At 37.6% G+C, this 19,179-nt stretch overlaps 1 protein-coding gene across 2 annotated transcripts in view; it reads right to left on the minus strand.

Annotated features, from left to right (window-relative positions):
* KCTD8 (potassium channel tetramerization domain containing 8) overlaps positions 1-18,653 on the minus strand; it is a 315,809-nt gene extending 297,156 nt beyond the window's left edge. For both annotated transcript variants that reach the window (XM_001364752.4, XM_056802576.1), the window contains exon 1: positions 16,694-18,653. In XM_001364752.4, coding sequence (XP_001364789.2) covers positions 16,694-17,654 — 961 coding nt within the window. In that variant the 5' untranslated portion in view covers positions 17,655-18,653. The remainder of the gene's footprint in view (positions 1-16,693) is intronic.
* Between the last annotated feature and the right edge of the window lie 526 nt (positions 18,654-19,179).

Below are 19,179 nucleotides of genomic sequence, written 5' to 3' on the forward strand. Positions count from 1 at the left end.
ATGTGTTTTACAGCTCTTTTTCACCATTACAAAACACGAGATATTACTGAGCATCACAGTATGAATACTAAATACTGGAATATAATTATGATAAACTTGCTTCAGTAGTGGCAGCTATATAACAAAACAGCTTGAAATAAATAAGTTCATTTTATAATCTAGACATACTGACACAGAAAGCAAAAAAAAAAAATGAAATGGTATCATGATTGTTAGTTGCTTAAAAAACAGATCAGTCCAGCAAAAGAAATGCAAATGAGGGTGATTACAGTATTGCAGGCTTGATTTGGGGCTCATGGTATATTTATTTTGGGTTCCCACTACCAATGTACAAATGAATTTCAACTAGGTTGTAAATTACCTTGTTTCAAAACCAATACTGATTTTATACCACTTCTATACAGCAAAGCAGAGCGAGCTGAAATATCATCCCAGATCCACCTGGTTGAAGTGATCAGAATAGCCTTGTGGCTATTTCAAATTTAAATTTAATCTTTTCTGGGGAGGATTTGGTCCATGGAGCTGGAAGTGTGAATTTTAACTTGGCTATAAGATGCCTGCCTCCTGAAGACAAGGTAAAGCCTGAAAGTAATCAGGAAGACAAAATTATCCCTGTTTGGGGGTTTACTTTGTATTTCTTCCACAGTCTGCCAAATTCCTACTAGTGAAGTGTGTCGTATTTTCCTTCCTCACAGATGGAATTGAGCATGATTTAGGGGACCAGGGAGGTCATTATTTTTTTTTTTGCTACACTGAGATTCCCTCTAAATAGCTATTTTTAACTAAAGGTCAAGTTCAAAAAGCACATAAAATATAATGTGATGCTATTTATTTTCAAAGATGGTACCACAGGATCACTATCAGGAATGCATTCATTTTGAAATGCTTTACTTGATGACCATAATGGATTCTCCGGGGGTAATGATACATACCTGTACCATTCGTACTCCTAAGGGAAGCGGATGCTATTAGAACACTTGAGCTCAGGAGTTCTGAGTCATAGCAGCACTAAAGCCAAGAGGGTGACCTCGCTAAGTCTAACACAGATGGGGGGACAACAAGGCTGTCAAAGGAGAGACAAACCTTCCCAGTTAGGAAGTAGAGGTGGTCAAAGCTTCTGTACAGATCAGCAGGGAATCATCACATGAAAGATAAGGGGGCTCAGTTTAGTAGTAAGAGTATTCCTAGTAGTAGTAGTAGTAGTAGTAGTAGTAGTAGTAGTAGTAGTAGTAGTAGTAGTAGTAGTAATAGATTAGGATTTCCAAGGGAAAAATGAAAAATGCCAGAGCAAAGATCCTCCTTCCAGCTCAGCCAAAACAGGAGTGACCCAAAAAAAACAGTCAAACCCCAGGACTTGTTTCCAAATTCTCTTCTTTTCCTCTTACAGTTAATTCATGAAATTTGCTCTATCCCTTACTTACTTCCTACAGTAGTAGTAGTAGTAGTTACTGTTGTTGCTTCTGATGTTGTTGTTGCTGCTGCTATTATTGTTGTAATTTGTGCATGTCCAGAATTTTGTGAATATAAATTTGTGAATATAAATTTACTGAAATAGAAATAAAAATCAGACTTAAAATTGAGGTAACATCATAAGCATAAATAGGCAGCTGATTTATCATTTAGTTTCATTTTTTTCTTCCTGAATATTTATCATTTCAAAAAACAGGTGATTGTGAAGACTGGGGGTAGGTTGGTGGGGGGGGGGGGGGTTGGAGTAGTGTTTTGCTAAAAGAAGCCTGGAGTGGTCTTCAATTAGTCAGTTAAGAGAAAGCTACCCAACATTAGAATTAGAATACTATTATGATGCCTTGGAGTACTCCACTGCGTACAAAGTAGCCTAGATATATATTATCCTTCATTTCCTCTTATAACATTAATTTGAAAAGAATAAAAAATAAATAAAAGAAAAAAGTAAATAAATTAAAAAAAGAATATTTCTCTATTTTATAAGTTGTAGAACAAAGTTACAAAGTAGGTAAAACTAGCTATATTGGGACAAATTTCATAGATCTGTCATTTTCAGGACAAAGTCTTTGGGTTAAATAAAGCATCTATCTATTGCTGTGGAATCCAGGTGAGTTACAGAATTCAAAATCCATATGTAAGCATGTAGCAAGCATTTAGCTATAATTAATTGTATTCGACTTCAATTATACTTGCTAATTGATCTAAGTCTGCTAATGTGACATCTGGTAGCAGTGGCTGGGGTGGGCAGGTGGTTAAGCCCTACTGGACCACTGGTTAATGTCTGCCAATCAAAAAAAATTGTTTTCAAGTTAAATGCTTCACTTTCAACACATCTGGCCAATGGAGTACGTGTTTCAAGCCAAGGGTTTGGCTGCTGTTTATATTCAAAAGTAAAAGACCCTTGAGAACTTGTGGTCTTTTCCATCTGGCAGAATGTAAGTTCTTTGGGTTTAGGGGCCATTTCATCATCTTTGAATCTTTGAGACCTTTCACCTAACAGGGGCTAAATCCATTCTGTCTGAGTTACGTTGAACTGCTGAATCTGTACTGTAGACAAGATTAAATCTCTCGTTGTCTAGTGAATCTGTCTGTCTGTATCTCCTCATCCCCTGCACCATGAATTAGGCCATCATCAACAGGTCTCATTATTAAGGATTGGGATCATTTTGTGAGAATTAAAATTAATATACAATAACAATTATTATATTTGTAAGATTTATTAAGATAAAAACTAGAGTTAAAAGGGAGCTAACTAACCCAAGCTGAGGTCTCCATAAAGAAGGGAAAGAGGAAGGAATCCCAGAAAGTTATATAACAATCAGGTAACACCACAAATGTGAACAAAGGGAAAGGGGTGCTGGGAAAAACAAAAGGAATTCTGGGGAATGTAGTTCAAAGGTAGAAAATTTCCACTGACACATTTTCCATCCTATACTTTTCTCGTTGTTCAAATCTCACTTTGTGAGAGTAGGAAGTCCATCCAAGATTCCAAAAATGAATGTTTTCCTCATACACATACATATGACCTTTCCATAGAACATCCACCCTTTTACTTCAGGTTCCATATCCATGCTTCCATCTTGGCATACTGCCTTCCCTGAATAATAACCTCATTTATAGAGCATTGCTACATTTACAAAATGGAGCAAAAAAGTGGTACCAGGCCAGAAAGATCTGAATTCAAATCCAACTTCAGACACTTATTAGCTGTGTGACCTTGGGCAAATCATTGACTTGCCTCAATTTTCTCTCCTGTAAAACGTGAATAACAGTATCATTTACCTCACAGGGTGATCAAATGAAATAATAACTGTAAGGCACTTAGTATAGTGACTAGCACATAGTAGAAACTATATAAATGCTTATTCCTTTCCCCCTTCCCTTTTCCTTACAACTCTGTCAAATAGATAATGTAAAATATTTTAATCCCCATTTTAATTCCTGATAAAACTGAGACCTAAAAATATGGACAAGCATGGTCATGTAATTGATGTTAATTAGAATAAAGACCCAAAGCATAGTCTTCTAAATCTGATTCAATGCTTTATTTTGTTGTTTTGTCTTTTTATATACTGTACCACATTGTCTCAATATCTGAGATTTTCTTTTTGTTATGTAAATAATTCACAATTAAAATAAACCTGTTTTATCATATTTGTGATTTTACAATTAATGCCTTTTGCCCAAGTTTCTCAGGCGATTTCACTTATTAGTTAAATCCTCGAAACATTGGTATGAAATAGCAGGGAGGGGAACTGATACTGATTTTCTCAGAAAAGAAAATTAAGACAGAGTACCTACAAGAGTAATAAAAATTATTTATTCTGATATCCTTGACTGAATGTCCTTCCCATTAAAAAGCTTATGGTTGCTACACAACAAAAGTTTGGTGTTCCTTGGCAATATTCTTAGTGAATATCCATAAACTGATGGAGATAGACCCCAAGGCCTCTTCCAGGTTGATGATTCTATGACTATAGATTCACTGGAAAGAACTGCTATTAAATTATTCAATTAGCAATTTGCCTTCTTGTAGGGCCAGGAGAGCATGAAATCATGCTCTTGCCTAAATTGCCCCCCTAATTTTCTCTCCCCGTCCATTTACACTACTGAAAAGCATATGGTGGAAAGAGTACCATATTTAGAGAACACTTGGGTTCAAATCCCAATTCTATTACTCATTGCTTATGTCATCTTGGGCAAATCATTTCAGCTCTCAAAATTCATTTTGTTCATTAGTAAAATGAAAGAGTTAAACTAGATCAGGGTGTCTTTTAACTTTTGTTATGTCCTAATCCCTTCAGCATTTTGATGAAGTTTGTGGACCTTCTTAGAAAGTTTTTAAATGCATAAAACCAGTTATCTGGTAAAATCTATATGAGATTGTGGTGGGTAGTATGTGGTACAAGAGAGAAATCAAGACTCAAAATTCCTTTTAAAATGTTGAAACCTTTTTTTAAGTGTAATGTGGGGGGGGATTAAATTGAGTTTTATGTGGGCTATCTTTTTAGACCTGGAATTGAGATGTTCGTGAAGATTCCTTTCAGCTTTAACATCCTATGATTCTAATAATTGGATGGCATACCTCAAATTATAATAGAAACCAAGTTCTACTATTCTTTATTCTGTGGTCAATTAAGGGAAATAAAAATAATATGTTCTGAATTGTTAACTTGTTCTTGTATTGAAATAGGGGTATATTTGGGGAAGGGATTGGATGGACTACATTTGGGCCAGTAACAAAGGGTTGCACTGTGGATGAAAGGCAGGTCTGTCGGGGCCAAAGCCTGGTCTAGGGTCCAGCACACAGACCATCTAGTCACAGAGTAGATAAAAGTCACTGGAAGTTGTAATTTATTGTTAAAGAGGTTTGAAGGGAAAAGGGAATTCCTATCACTAATATATCTCTAATATCCCAGGAACTATGCCTTCTTATAACAATATTAATGATCACATATAGTCACTCCCTCCTTTTTTCCCTTTTACCCACATAGCACCTATAATGGTAGAAGAACATCTCCAGAGTACCAAGAAGTCAATATTCTGTGTTCAGTGGGGAACAAATACTTGATTTTTGAGTTTCATATTCATAGAACACTGGTGCTAGATAGGACCTCAGAGAATTATCATACCTAATCTCCTAATCTTTGAGACCCCAAGTTGTAAAGTAACTTATCCAATATTACATGACTAGCAAAATACAAATTTAGAACACAGATCTCCAAAAACTTATTGACTTTCCTCTATGTCATATTTTCTGTCTTCAAAAGGGTACTGGTATACCCTTTGAAATAGTGATATAACTTCTAGGCATATTCACAAAAGAGAAAAAAAATTTTATGGCATCTTTTTATAGTAACAAAGAAGAGGAAATGAGGGAATGTCCCGTCCCTACAATTGAGGAATGGCTGAACAAATGACTGTATATAAATGTAATTGAATACTATTTTGCCTAAAAATTGTTTCAATAAAATATAGGAAGGCTAGGTTTTCAAACAAAAACAAAACAAGACTATAAGATGTAGAGCAGGTGTTGAAGTACACAGATGGTGATGAGGATTTCCTTGTAGCAAGTTCCCTATACCAGTGTAATCATCTCAAGCCAGGTTGGGGGCAGGGGTAGAAGTTAACTGATGAGGGAGTTTTTGCTATTTTCTTATGAGCATTTCTATTATAGGATTCTTAGGTAAAAATTCTATAAAGGTAAAACTCTCTGGTCTACTGGTATGTGTTTATATCTATGCAATTATTAACATCCATGTGCATATGACATATATGCATATAAATACATTGCATAAATGTGCATATGCATGTGTAGAAACTTGCATGTACATAAGTGTGCATGCATATGTATATACCCACAGGAACAGACAAAAGTGGTGCACCTCATAGAATTCTTATCTAAGAGAGAGATCTTCTTGGAAAAAGAGAAATGTTCTCTAAAAACTTCCACTAATGGCTTTTAAACAAGGTAAATGACATTCACAGAGTTGAATGGCATGATAGGTACCTCCTAGGTTTGTGTCAATGAACCCAAAGATTAGTCAAGTGAAGTAGTTGAGTTGGAAGCCCAACTGGAAATATGTATATTCTGGACAATATGTAATATGTATTTCATAGCCTCTGTTTGCATGTTACATACAGTTTTTATATCATATGCTGACCAGCCCTACAGAAAATGTGTGGTAATGCTTCCAGGTGAATCTAGTTTCTAAGGAGCAAATACTGTTGATTTAAGAGAACATATTCTTTATTTCTTACCCAAATTCTATTGGAAGAATCCTCATGAGCCAATCATAAGTCCATTTACTGGCTAAAAAAAAAAATCTTGTTCTCTTCATAGCCTGAACTGAGTCTGAATTTGTTTTTGGCAAATCTCTTGCCACATCCTTTACCCTCTGGCTTCTCTTTTGACACTTCCTGAATGATTAGGAACCGAGGACAAAAGGATCATAAGATTTTAAACTAGAAAGGACCAGTGAGATTCTATAGCCCAACCCCTTCAATTTATGGATGAGGAAACAGATCCAGCAATATTAAGCTACTTGCCCAAAATCCCACAGGTTTTTCTGGCTTAATCACATTAGACTCCAGGACTTATCTCCCAACTACTGTAGGGATGTGCCAATTAAAAGGAAGAGATCATCAGTTATCCAGGAAAAAAAAATAAAGAAAATGCAATTTGCAAATTTGAAAACTTTTTTTATGTTTAAAAATATATAGAACATAAGAATAATTCTTAATGCCAAAAAGTAATTATTTTATAGAATTACATATGGGCACTAACTATATAACTGGTGACAAATTGATTCAAACATATTATTGTTTATATATAATTTTGTTTAATTAGATAATTGTGTTAAATACAAGATGCATATACTATATAGTAAATTTTATATAATATATGTTTTATGCAGTATATATGTATGCAATGAACACAGATATTTCTTTTTGCTCCTTCTCTAAATCATAGAATCATTGAATTTCAAGTTTGGAAGGGAACATAGTAACCATCAAGTCCAAATCTATAAATGGTACTTTCTTGATAATAAATGGGTATATAGTTTTAAAACAATTAACATTTTCTTTAAACCCTTACATTCCATCTTAGAATTTTAGAATACACAGTAATCTGTGGTAAGGACTAGATAATGAAGGTTAAGTGACTTCCCCAGGGTCACATAGATAGGAAGTATCTAAAGTCAAATTTGAACCCAGGACCTCCCATCTCTAGACCTGGCTCTCAATCTTCTAAGCCACACAGCTGCCTCAAGGTATATAGCTTTTGCTTGAAAATTTCCAATAAGGAGGAAACTACTCTTTTACTACATGGGCCATTACATTTTTAAATGACTTTAATTTTTTAGGAAGTTTGGGCTTTCTTTTTTTTTTCTTGAGAGTAAACATCAATTTGGTATTTGAAAGTTAAACCCCATTTCTCCTAGTTCTGTCTTGGGGCCAAAGGGAAAATCTTTAATCCCACTCCTAATTACTAACTTTTCAAATTCTAGAAGAGAGTTCCTGAACTCACCATTTTATGGTATAATAGTTAATCAATGAGTCTATTAGTTATCTCTTTATTTGATTTATTCTATTATTAGAGTACAAGCAAGTTAAAAGTAGGTGCTGACATTTTTGCATTTGAATTTCCAGTGTAAAACCCAATGTCTGGCACATAATAGGTATTAATAAATGCTTTATTTCTGAATTAGCTGCTATAAACAGTCAGACCACCAACTTATTAAAGCAAACATAAAATCAATCAAAGACAAACACATTTAAGTGCTCTTCATTTCATCTCATTTATTATTCCGATCCAATCTAATAGGCATAAAAGCCTACCTACTATGTGCAAGGTATTGTGCTAAGGGCTTGAGATACACTTAAAAAGACAGTCCCTACACCAAACAAGTCTACACTCTAAAGAAGGAGAGAACTCAGAAAAGGAGGCAGACAAAGGTGTCTGGGATGGGTGGAGAACATCAGGTGGTATCATGGGAGTCATTGAGAAGGGTTTGGTACTTTCCCTCCAGCCTTCCAATCAGAAGAGACAGAAGGCTGAAGATGGTGATATTAATCATGACTTGAATAAGCAACATGGCTTTTTTGTTGGAGGTTGAAGAAAAAACACAATAGGTCCTGCTTTTAAGTAGTTTATATTTTGAATCATCTCTAATCTGCTACCCAAACTGAATTCTCGGTTTTACAAACAAGAAGCCAGAATGTTGGTCTAGCCTCATAGCAGCAGAATTACCTAGTTCCACTAGCTTTGGTTTCCATACTATCAAGTAACCTTGACCCCCAGGTTTCAGATTCAATCTGCTCCTAATATTACCAGCCATCCTAGTTCAATTTATCATTTTAGCAAATATGTAGAATTCCAGCAGTAATCGAGTCATAAACATGTTTAAAACATCACTGAATTCTCCCTTAATCCATAAGTCCACATCCTCTAAATGCATTAAGTTCTGCAAACTGAACTGCACTGAATTTACAGAGCTTGAATATAAATCAAACTAAGCCAACACAACCAAAGTTTGCACCCTTTGGAAATTTATTTTACTAATTGAAGATCTTGTTGACATTAGCCAATACGCAAGACAAACTAGCCACCACTTATAATTCACAAAATTGATTTTGAACTAGAAATGCCCATCTCATTTGCAAGACATTCCAGGAGAAGTTATATGTTTTCTTTGTCCATTCTTTTATTTAAGAGTAAAAACAAATCTATTCCGAAGCAGAAGTGAGTACATTAAGAGTTGAAATTTAAGTCTCACTTCAGTCTAATCAGACTGGTCAATACTGCAAGTTTCCAGAAAGTGCTGAACTAGTAGAGTGTCAGAGCTGTTGTTTTTAAACTTTCATTAAAATGCCAGGTTCTGTGCAGACTAATTGATGAGTTCATTACACATACATTTTTATAAATATGTATATCTAGAAATATTTAGAAATTTGTCCAACCCATAAAACAGTTCTAATGGTTTCTGATGACCCTTGAGACAGGTTTCCAAATATTGGTCATGCTTCATCTGCTGTTCTGCTTATTCCTCTATATTGGCTGCTAAGCCAATTGCCCATTTGGCTGCTGGAGAAATTGTCACAATATAATTTAACAAATAACTTCAGAGAGGGAAGGGTCTTTAACAAAAAGGAATAAAAATCAAAATTCTATTTTGATTTAGACATAATCACTGAAAAATTCCCAAAGGATCTTTGATTTTATTGTGTTGGGTATTGAGACACTCAAGAACTCCCTCCTCCAGTTTTTCTGTCCTGGGGAATTGTCTGATGAAGTGCAAAGAGGTTAGAGGCAAGTGTCAAGACTCACTTTGATCCCAAGTTTGAAAAACTCCAAATCAAACACAGTATCCACTATGCCATGTTCCCTTTCCATGAAAGCATAGGATATTTCAGGCAAATTGCAATATTCCTATCTAAGTGGAAGGAACAAATAATAGCGGAAGACCTCTAAGATAAAGGGGAGTTTTGGTGTTAGGTATTAAGGAACAAGAATTCCAGATTGACAATGTCTGGAGTGGTATGTTTGAGGTGAATGGAGGATGAGAAAATAGAAAAGGGGGAAACTATTCTTAGGCAGCCAGTGATACAATATCATTGATATAGAGGCAATAAGTTTTCTAATCCTTTGAAAGTGAATCTGGACACAAAATTAGTTGTTGGAAGCAGCTCTCATTTTTTCCCTACAACCTTCCTCTGAAGTAGGTAGTAAAATGTATTTCCATTTTACAGATCAGGAAAAAGACTCCAAGCAATGAGGTGACTACACAGTTCAAGGTTAAGATTCTAACTTGGGTACTATATTCCTTCCACACAGTCAATAAAATTTATTAACCGCCTATTATATGCCAAGCCATGAGCTAAGTGCTAGGAATACAAGGAAAAATAGAAGACAGTTCCTGCTGTAAAGGAGTTCGTATTCTAATGTCAGAGCCAATATGCCAGCAACTGTGAACAAATAATCCTTAAACCAAATAAATAGAAAATAATCATCAGAAAAGGCAACTGAATTAAGAGGGGTTGTGAAAGACTTCTTGTAGAAACCAATACTCTCTTTTTTGCTTTAAAACCATTAATTACATAAGGTCAAAATATTATAAGCACCATTAGGAAGGAACATATGCACTAAAACACATGACTTTGTACCATGCACTAAAGAGATTTTATAGTACTTTAAAGTTGATAAGGCTCTTCCACAAATTATCGGTAAAAAAATTATATAATGCCATAAAGTGCACAGAGAATAATAATAGCCCCATTTTATAATGAAAGAAACTGAATATTAGATTAAATGCTTTGTCTAATGACAAAGTTAGTAATAAGGGGAAGATTTGGAACTGATCTTCTGACCCCAAGTCCAGGATTCTTGTAATTATTTACAACTTCTTCTGTACATAAACATTCTTTTCCAAGGGGGTGAGAATATGTAGGTATAAGGGACACATATATATTTATGTGTGTTTAAAATATGGACATGAATATGCACCCTGACCCCTGACCACCATACAAACATTCCAAAGTGAGGTAATATATTTGAGTATTCTAAAATAAAGAAATCACCGTTTTTTCACTAGAAAGTAACAACCCATTTTGAGTTCTATATAAGCGATGTAAAAATTTTCCCTGTAGCTTCATGTTTTATCTTCACAGTACAACAAAAAGACCAAATAAAATGCATTAAGATTAAGAATGGATAGCAAAGTGACCATATAGGCAAATGAAGCTGACATTAAATGTTTAATAGCCTGCATACAACCTTGAGCATTAAAATCCAATGACTTGGATACAGACACTTAAAGGGAAATTAATCTGGCTTGGCATTTCTCAGGAAACATTGCCAAAGGCCCAAGTTCAGTTTCCTAATGGAGAATGTGAAAGGACTTACTGGTTCTAATATCTGAATGAGACTGCAGAAGTCCAGACAGAGAAACCAACTGAGGTACCACTGGCAAACCTGAAAGAATCTCAGGCCTAAAAGAAGGGCTTGCTGTTTAATCAAATATTTCAAACTGATGAAAGTACAGTAGGAGGTCATTTAAATGGCATAATTCACAATTAAGTTTCACCACAGAAATGATTAATAACTTCACTAAGGAAAAATATGGGCAAGAAAAATCACATCATATACTTATGGTCATTCTTTTTTGAAACATTAAATTATTTGGTACTTTTGAGAGTCATCATTGAGAAAGGTAGGAAAATGTCAAGAATGATAGAGAACTAACTGGCTTACAATCCCAATTCTGATGAAGGCAAGTCAGTTAAGCTCTCTCAGCTATAGGGTCTTTATTTCTTTTAATATAGGAGATAATTATTTTTCTACCTACTCAGGAATTCTGTAGAAAATTTGTAATCCTTAAAACATTACATTAATGTGAACTGCTCTAATTATTTTCCCCATCAAAAAAAAATTCACCTTCTAGTTCAATACTGATCTTCATCAAAAAAGGTAGGAAAGAAAAAGAGAAAAAGAACAATATTTTAGTGTTGTAGAAATAACATTAGATTTGAAGTCTGATGATTTACATTCAAATCCAGACTCTTCTACCTACACAAACTTAGACCACTCATAATCTCTCTAGGTCTTAGTTTTGTCATTTGTAAAATGAGAGAGTAGGGATAAATGGCAGGTTTTTCTTATATTTCTCAATTCAATACTCCTGTTTCAAACCATTACATTTCCATCTAAACTAAATGTTTAAAGGAATTTATTTGTTTTATATGGTTGGCACTTGAATAACTGGTGAATGAATGAGATCAGTCAAGTCAACTAACATTTATTAAGCATCTACCAAGGAGCAGACATCTTGCTAAACACTAGCAATACAAAGAAAAGCACAAGACAGTTTCTGTAACTCACAGTGTAATGGGGTGGCAAATGTGCAAACGACTCTGTACAAACAAGATAGAAAAGGGAAAACAAACCTTTCTTGTGCAGTTTACATACAGATATAGATTACCTAACCTGTTAAATGGATCAATAAATTTTTCTCAAACTAATTGGGTTATTTTTATTCTGAAATACTCAGAAGGCAGAGATAAACTAAGCTAAGTCTTTAATGAAATCAGAGAAAGTTGGAGGAAGAAGTGATGAAGAAGTTTCTGTAAATATCAAGGAAGCTGAGCATGATGACAGAAAGCCAAAGCAAACAATCTGAGAACTAAAATTGTAAATTACCCAAAGGGCAATGACAAAATATATACGAGGCTTAAGTAGGTTGCAGCATATCACCAACATGGATTTGAAAACAAGAAATTATGAAAACCAATTTCCATTCTTTGTTCATTCTACCTCTAGAACACCTCCCAAACTCTTCACTTTATCTCTGTTCACAAGCCACCATCCTTGTTGAGGCCCTCATTACTTTTCAACTGACCTAGGAATTGAAATAGCCTTCTACATAGTCTCCTTGCCTCAATTATCTCTTTTCTCCAGTACATTTTCAGTCCTGCTGCTAGTGATAGCCCTAAAGAATACTTATGGCTATATGAATCCCCTACTCAGTAAGTTCCAATGGCTCTCCATTACTTTTGGGATGAAATAAAAATTCCTTTTGATTGGTATTAAAATGTCTTCAAAACCTGACTCCAATATACCTTAACAAACTGTCATATGTAAATCCCTTTCACAAATTCTGTAGAACATCCAAAATGACCTTCTTGTTCATCCTTACATGTAATACTCTATGTTTTATCTTCATGCATTTGCACAAGCCATTCCTTTTGCCTGAAATGTACCTTCTCAGATCTGTTTTAGGGCTTAGAATTCAAAGTTTCCTAAACTGTTCAGATAAGTTTATCTTCTACATATTGGCTTTCCTGATCCACTTTCCTAAATATTAGTATATTTACCCCACAAAAAAATACCTTAGAGTTATTTTGGACACACACACATAGACATGTATTAGATTTCCTTGCATTTCTCAATTCAATGCTCCAAACTGCTGCATTTCTATCTAAACTAAATACTAGTGGTTTAATTTTTGTCCATGTGGATATAAGCATGAATGTTGTCTCCCCAATAAAATTAAGTGAGTTCCTTGATGACAAGAACTGTTTCAACTTTGTCTTTGTATCTGACATACCTAGCACAGTGCCTGGGTGAACTAAAAATATGCATTAAGTATTTACTCTGTGGAAAGCCCTGGGTCATGTGCTAGAGCTTCTAGGAGGAAACAGTTCCTGCTCTCAAGAAGCTTATATTCTAATACACCAGTAGAACCTACATAAAAAGTTCAAGACATAAGGAAAGGCTATTGAGGGTAAGGGAAATGAAAGCAGTGAAGCAAATGGCATTGCATCTTCTTAATGTTAAAAAACCATTCAAAGAAAGAAAAATGTTCTTTTTTGATGTTGAATCATCTGACAATGCCAAGATTGGTGGAATGAATTTTCTTTTCTGGTTCTTCATCATCTGTAAATGCCAAGAGGGCAGAGGCTGCCAGGTAAATAGTGGATACTTAATAACTGTTTATTAAATGCTATCATTAAGGGTATAATAAGAAAAGGATATTGCTAATCATGTAGTAACAGCAAAGGATAAGAGAGCAGCCCAGTTTTGTAATGGCCTCCATGAAATATTAAAAGAACTCATGTACTGGGTAGATGTTTTCTGGAGGATTTATCAAGAAGGCACAAGATTCTTACAGGATAGAAAGGCTCAGTTGGATTTCCATAGGAATTAGTATTCAAACAGTGAGATCCAAATCCATTCAGGAAATGTGCTCTTATTAACTGTTTATTTGTTTCAGACAGTGTGCTGGATACTGGACATTTAAATACAAAAGCCTCTTTTCCCCATTGAGCTTACATTTTTTTGAAGTGGTAAAGTATGAGTTTAAGATAACTAAAAATGATGATTTAGCTGTACATTACAGCCTTAAGTTTAAATGTTTTCATGAATAAATCATTTGAACCTTAATTATTTTAAATCATGGACACAGTAAAACCTTAAATTGTCATTTATAGTGTAAACATTTGGCTTCTGAGTGCTGTCTTTAGAAATATTTTACTAATAAACATTTCATCCTTACACATACCATTTTCTTTTGGAATAGAGAGGGGTGGGATTTGTTTGATTCTCTGGGTCTCTAGCTTTGAATTTTTTTTCTCAGAGTCTTCTTTCAGAGTTGATGGATCATATATTACTTCATAACTAAAGAATACACTTTCAAGGCTACAAGAATACACTTCCTCAAGAGAGGAAGGCAGGCATTAAAAACATCCCAAGTAATATCTGGAAACTCTAACACTTGCTCAGCCCTATGCCTATTTCTTCTCCAACAGAAACAGACTATTTCATCTCATTTCAGACATTTCATCTTCTCAAAAAATCTGGGAAAATATTACCAACAATATTTAAACCCTCTGATATACACCAGAAAATAGTTTAATCTACATGACCAAGGTAATCTAGAGAGGCAGTTGAGAAAATTCTATACTTTTTCTTGCCCATCAATATTTTAATGAACAATACAAATAATGTGTTGAGATAAATTGATTTTTAAATTATCTTTTTAGTTATTACAGCAATGAACACTTAATATAGCTGCCTAAAAGGAGTAACTTATCCTCCTCAAGGAGGCTATTTAAAAATCTAGACCTAGGAGCAGCTAGGGTGGCTCAGTGGATAGAGAGTCAAGCCTAGAGATTAAAAGTCTTGGATTCAAATCTGTACTCAGACACTTCCTAGCTATATGATACTGGGCAAGTCACTTAACCCCAATAATTAATCTAGCTCTTAACATTCTTCTGCCTTGGAAGCAATTGTAAAACAGAAAGTAATGTTCTTGTTGTTTTAATCTGGCCTTGCTAATTTATCTTACCATAATTCTTTAAAATAACTCCTACTTTCATTATAAAGCTAACTGATTCTAGCCACTTTGCAAATCCCAACAGCATCTTCTGACTAAAAAGTATACCCTTTACCACCAGTATAACTTCTACTAAGCTCAGAGTGCTATAGTTCCTTAAAGGCTATTAAATGATTTCCTCAAAGCAATCCTGTGAAAATGGCAAGTATTTTCACTCTCCTTTAGCAGATTAGACTTCAGGCTTTTAACTTTCCCAAAGTTACCAAATTAGAAACTAGCTGAGCAAGAAACACATTGTCCTTTTATCAGAAAAGCTTGTATCCCACATGCATGGAAATATACAAGTTTCTGAGTAATAAATGAATGGCAAAATGTTTAACTATGCTTACACAATTTTCAGAATCCAACCATTAAAAACCCTCCAGTAAGATTCAAGAACTCTAGGGTCTATAAAAGAAAACTCTTGCCAAGTAATATTTTTCTGCTGTCTTCCCAGTTGGCTTTTAAATAGCCCCGTAGTCTTTACCTTACTGTACACTTGAAAATTGCCTATACATGTATGTTCTAAATTTTTAGAGACAATCTGAAGTTCACAATAGGCCCACAAAATGGGCAGTAGTAACAGCAAGTTAACAGGCTTTTAAAGAGACTTCACTATTTTCCCTCTCTTTTGGAGGGAGGTCCCTCCATTCCCTTTAGAAAGGTGATTCATCAGCTGCTCTAGATGCTTGAAAAAGCTTGCATCTGGAGAGATTTTGTTTTGCTTTTAATCAAAGCAAAAAGAGAGAGCAGAGAAAAGTGAAAAGCTCTTTAATCCAGGCACTGAGGCTGCATTCTTCAGGCAGCTCTCCTTGGTGATCTCACTTCAGTGGTCCCATTTACGCTCTGTTCAAATCCTCCTCCTTCAGTGTCTCTTAGGCCCTCTCCACAAATCATGAAGGTTGAGAAGAAAAAATTGTTTGGGAAGCTTAGGACTAGAGATAGCTATTGGCACAGGAGAATCTAGGCTGTCAGGTTTGCAAAGTGGTTAGTATATTTTAATGCCCCCTGGATTTCCCTTTCAAGTTAGCAAGAAGTATAGACCCTGAAACCATAACTAGCAATCAGCACATAGTATCAAAGTCTAGAACCAATGGTCTCTGCTCTAGAAAGGCGGCTCCGCAGCTGACACGAAGTATTTAATTGCAGTAATAAGATTTTTTTTTTTGCCTTGTAGGTGTGTTCATGTCAGCTTACCCTGGTAAGAAAATCAAGTTTGACCTAGGCAAATTAACCCCACAGTGCCACGGAGCTGGAATAGAAATTCAGACTTGCAACACCCTCCCCCACAGCCCTCCCCTGCCAACGCCCCAGGACTACTGTTACCAGAAGCAATTGAGGGAAGCTATTGGCTGAGGCGCTCTCGATGTCAGGAGGGGTTGCATCCAAAAAGTTAGACAACTCAGTGTCCAAAAGGTCATGAAAGGAAGGAATACAGAGAAACAAAAATTGAGAGAGAGAGAGAGAGAGAGAGAGAGAGAGAGAGAGAGAGAGAGAGAGAGAGAGAGAGAGAGAGAGAGAGAGAGAGAGAGAGAGAGAGAGAGAGAGAGAGAGAGAGAGAGAGAGCGCAAATTCCATTCCTAGAAACCAACATGAATAAAAAACAGGGCTCATATTGTGCGAGGCGTAAACGTTAAATCACTTTTCTCTTTCCTTTGTCAAATGGTAGATAGAGGGGAGTGGGTGAGGGCAACTGCGCAATGAAAAGCTAAGGACAAACTCGAGATCCCAGTACTCTTTCTCCAACAAGAAAGCAAGGGAAAATGGAATAAGAAGGGAGAGAAGGGTGCTAGTGCAGCACTGGAGAGTTGGGAGAGGGGGAAAGAGGTCACAAATAGAACCAAAGAACTTACTGAAGAAGATGTACTCCGTATAGCTGCTCCAGATCTTGTCATCCCGATACTGGTTGATGAAGGCGGCAGTGCCAGTGGAGTTACACGCCACCATGTGGAAGCCAGCTTCTGACAGCCGGTCGAACGCCTGTTCCAAATAGGTGAACTTGAGATAGAAGCGGGATGTGTACTTTTCTGGGGGGCGGTCAGGGTCCCGGCTTTCGTTCAGCGTGTCCCCAAAGACCTCCTTGGCCAGGGCGATGCGCCCGCACACCATGATCCGCGCCACGCGGCGGAATTTGGCGTCTGCCTGGTTATCCCGCACCGTGGTGTAAGAGCCCCGGTAGCCCAGCGTGAGGAAGCCCGAGCGCTTATCCAGCAGGGAGCCGCTGCTAATGCCTCCCGGGCCAGGGGCTGCGGCGGCCGAGGCGGCGCCCCGTAGCAGGAGCAGATCGCTGCTGCCCTGAGACAGGTTGTCCTCCAGGTCGCTCTGGCAACCCTCGTCGTTGAGCGAACTCTGTTTGGTCACCTTAGGCGACAGCAGCTTAACCAGGTCGCCCAGTTGGAAGTACTCGGCCTCCCGCAAGAGCCGCTCCTTCTCTGGGAAGTGTTCGGGCAGCGAGAGCTGCTTGTCCCGCAGGTAATCCAGCACATACCTGAAGAGAAAGCCATCACGGTCAATGAAGAAGCGCGCCCGACTGTCTCTGGGTAGTTCCCCGCGGCGCCGGGCGCCGCCCCGGGGACTAGGCGGCGAGAACATGCTAGCCAAAGTGCTGTCCGGGACGCTGAGCAAAGTCGAGTGCTTGGTCACATAGACCTGGCCCCCGACATTCAGCTCCACCACCTCGGGGAATGGAGAGGGAGCACAGGGACCCGTGAAGGAGGTGGCGGCGGCCGCCGCTGGAGAGGTGGAAGAAATCATCTCACTGATAGGCAGTATAGTGCTGCCTCCAGTGCCCGTGTCCTTCAGAGCCATGGTCATCACCCCTGTCTGCCAAGCGACCCCCTGGTAACACCCGACTTTATCTCTCCTGGACCACTTTGCTGCCCACACCCTCCCCCTCCCGCCACCGTCACGCCCTCTTGCCCCTGTTTGCGCCTAGGTGCCCCGAAGCCCTCCTCCCAGTTTAGCTCTCGCTTGTCCAACTGGGGCAGCCCAGTTCAGTGTTTGTAGAGGCGCCGGCGGTGGCCCCCAGTCTCCATAGGAGCGGGCAGAGCAGGAAGGGACGGTAGTGCCAACGCTGTTGCAGCAGCAATATAGTAACAGCTGCTCCTTTCCTGCTCTAGGGGTAAGTGTGAGAGACTTGGGCTGCTGCTCCGCTCTCAGCCAAGGAGAGGGAGGAGGAGCTGGAGCAAACTGTAACTCGCCTCCTCGGCAATGAGGAGAGGGAGCGAGCAAGCGCGCAAGGCAAGCCACAGGCACAGACCACAGGCACAGACGGCAGCACTACCAGCTCTTCTCTGCCCAGGGAAGCTGCACTGACGTCAAGCCCTGGATTGGGACTCTAACCACAGCTGTCACTTAAAGAGATAGCCGCCAGACGCTGCCTGCCTGAGTTGTCGCCAGGGGGCGAGACTTCAGGGGGGCAGCACCCTGAGAACTAAAACAAGGGGAGTAAGAGGGAGGAAAGAGGTCTGTAGCGGGAAGGGAAGAGAGAGGGGTTGAAGAAGGGGGGGCAGGGAATCATCCTTTTAAAAAATAATTGTGTAATTAAACTGTTCTACCCTGTAATGATTATTGTGAGGTGGGAAAATTCATTTATTTCCTAAGCAGAAGCCTCTTGAAATTTTGGAATGGAAGTACAGTAGGTACCTCAATCTCTCAACAAATTATGAGTATCTGGTTGCTAGCAGGTGGTGATTTCATGTTGTCTGTGGAGAAGTGTAACATACCAGCGTTTAAAGGAAATTTTATCTAATATACATGTTGCTGGGAAAATTTTAAACCACAATATTTGGTCTTAATTTACATTAAAACACTGATTTTTTTTCAATCTCTTTTCTTCCAAGAAGACAATATACTTTTGTTCTTTCACCTTACCCAACAGTGCTTCTTATCCCTCTGTTCTCGTTTCAGTTCTAAGACAAAAGCACTATCTTGCCCTATATTTGTCTCTTAACCTTAGAGTAAGGTCACAAGTGAAAATTATATTGATTTCATCTCACCCTATTTTCTACTGGTACCTATCCAAGGTGCAGCCTGCAACATCAGCACACCTTTGTGAAGAGGGATGGAATTACAGATGAGAAGTCACTTCTGTAAATGTCAGAAACATATATTTATTCACCATGGGCACACTTTGAGACTTGTTAAAGATAAAGGACCACAGGATTTAATAGAATATTTGATGTTTGTTGAGGTAATTATTGAATAAAATGTAATTATTATCCTTTGTAAACTGTAATTTCAGCTATTATTAATGTTACAAAAATGTTGATAGCAATATTATACCCCTTGTTCCCTCATGTCTGACTCTCTGTGACCCTATCTGAGATTTTCTTGGCAA

The sequence above is a fragment of the Monodelphis domestica genome, chromosome 6, assembly GCF_027887165.1.
Source record: "Monodelphis domestica isolate mMonDom1 chromosome 6, mMonDom1.pri, whole genome shotgun sequence".
NCBI classification, from domain to species: Eukaryota; Metazoa; Chordata; class Mammalia; order Didelphimorphia; family Didelphidae; genus Monodelphis; species Monodelphis domestica.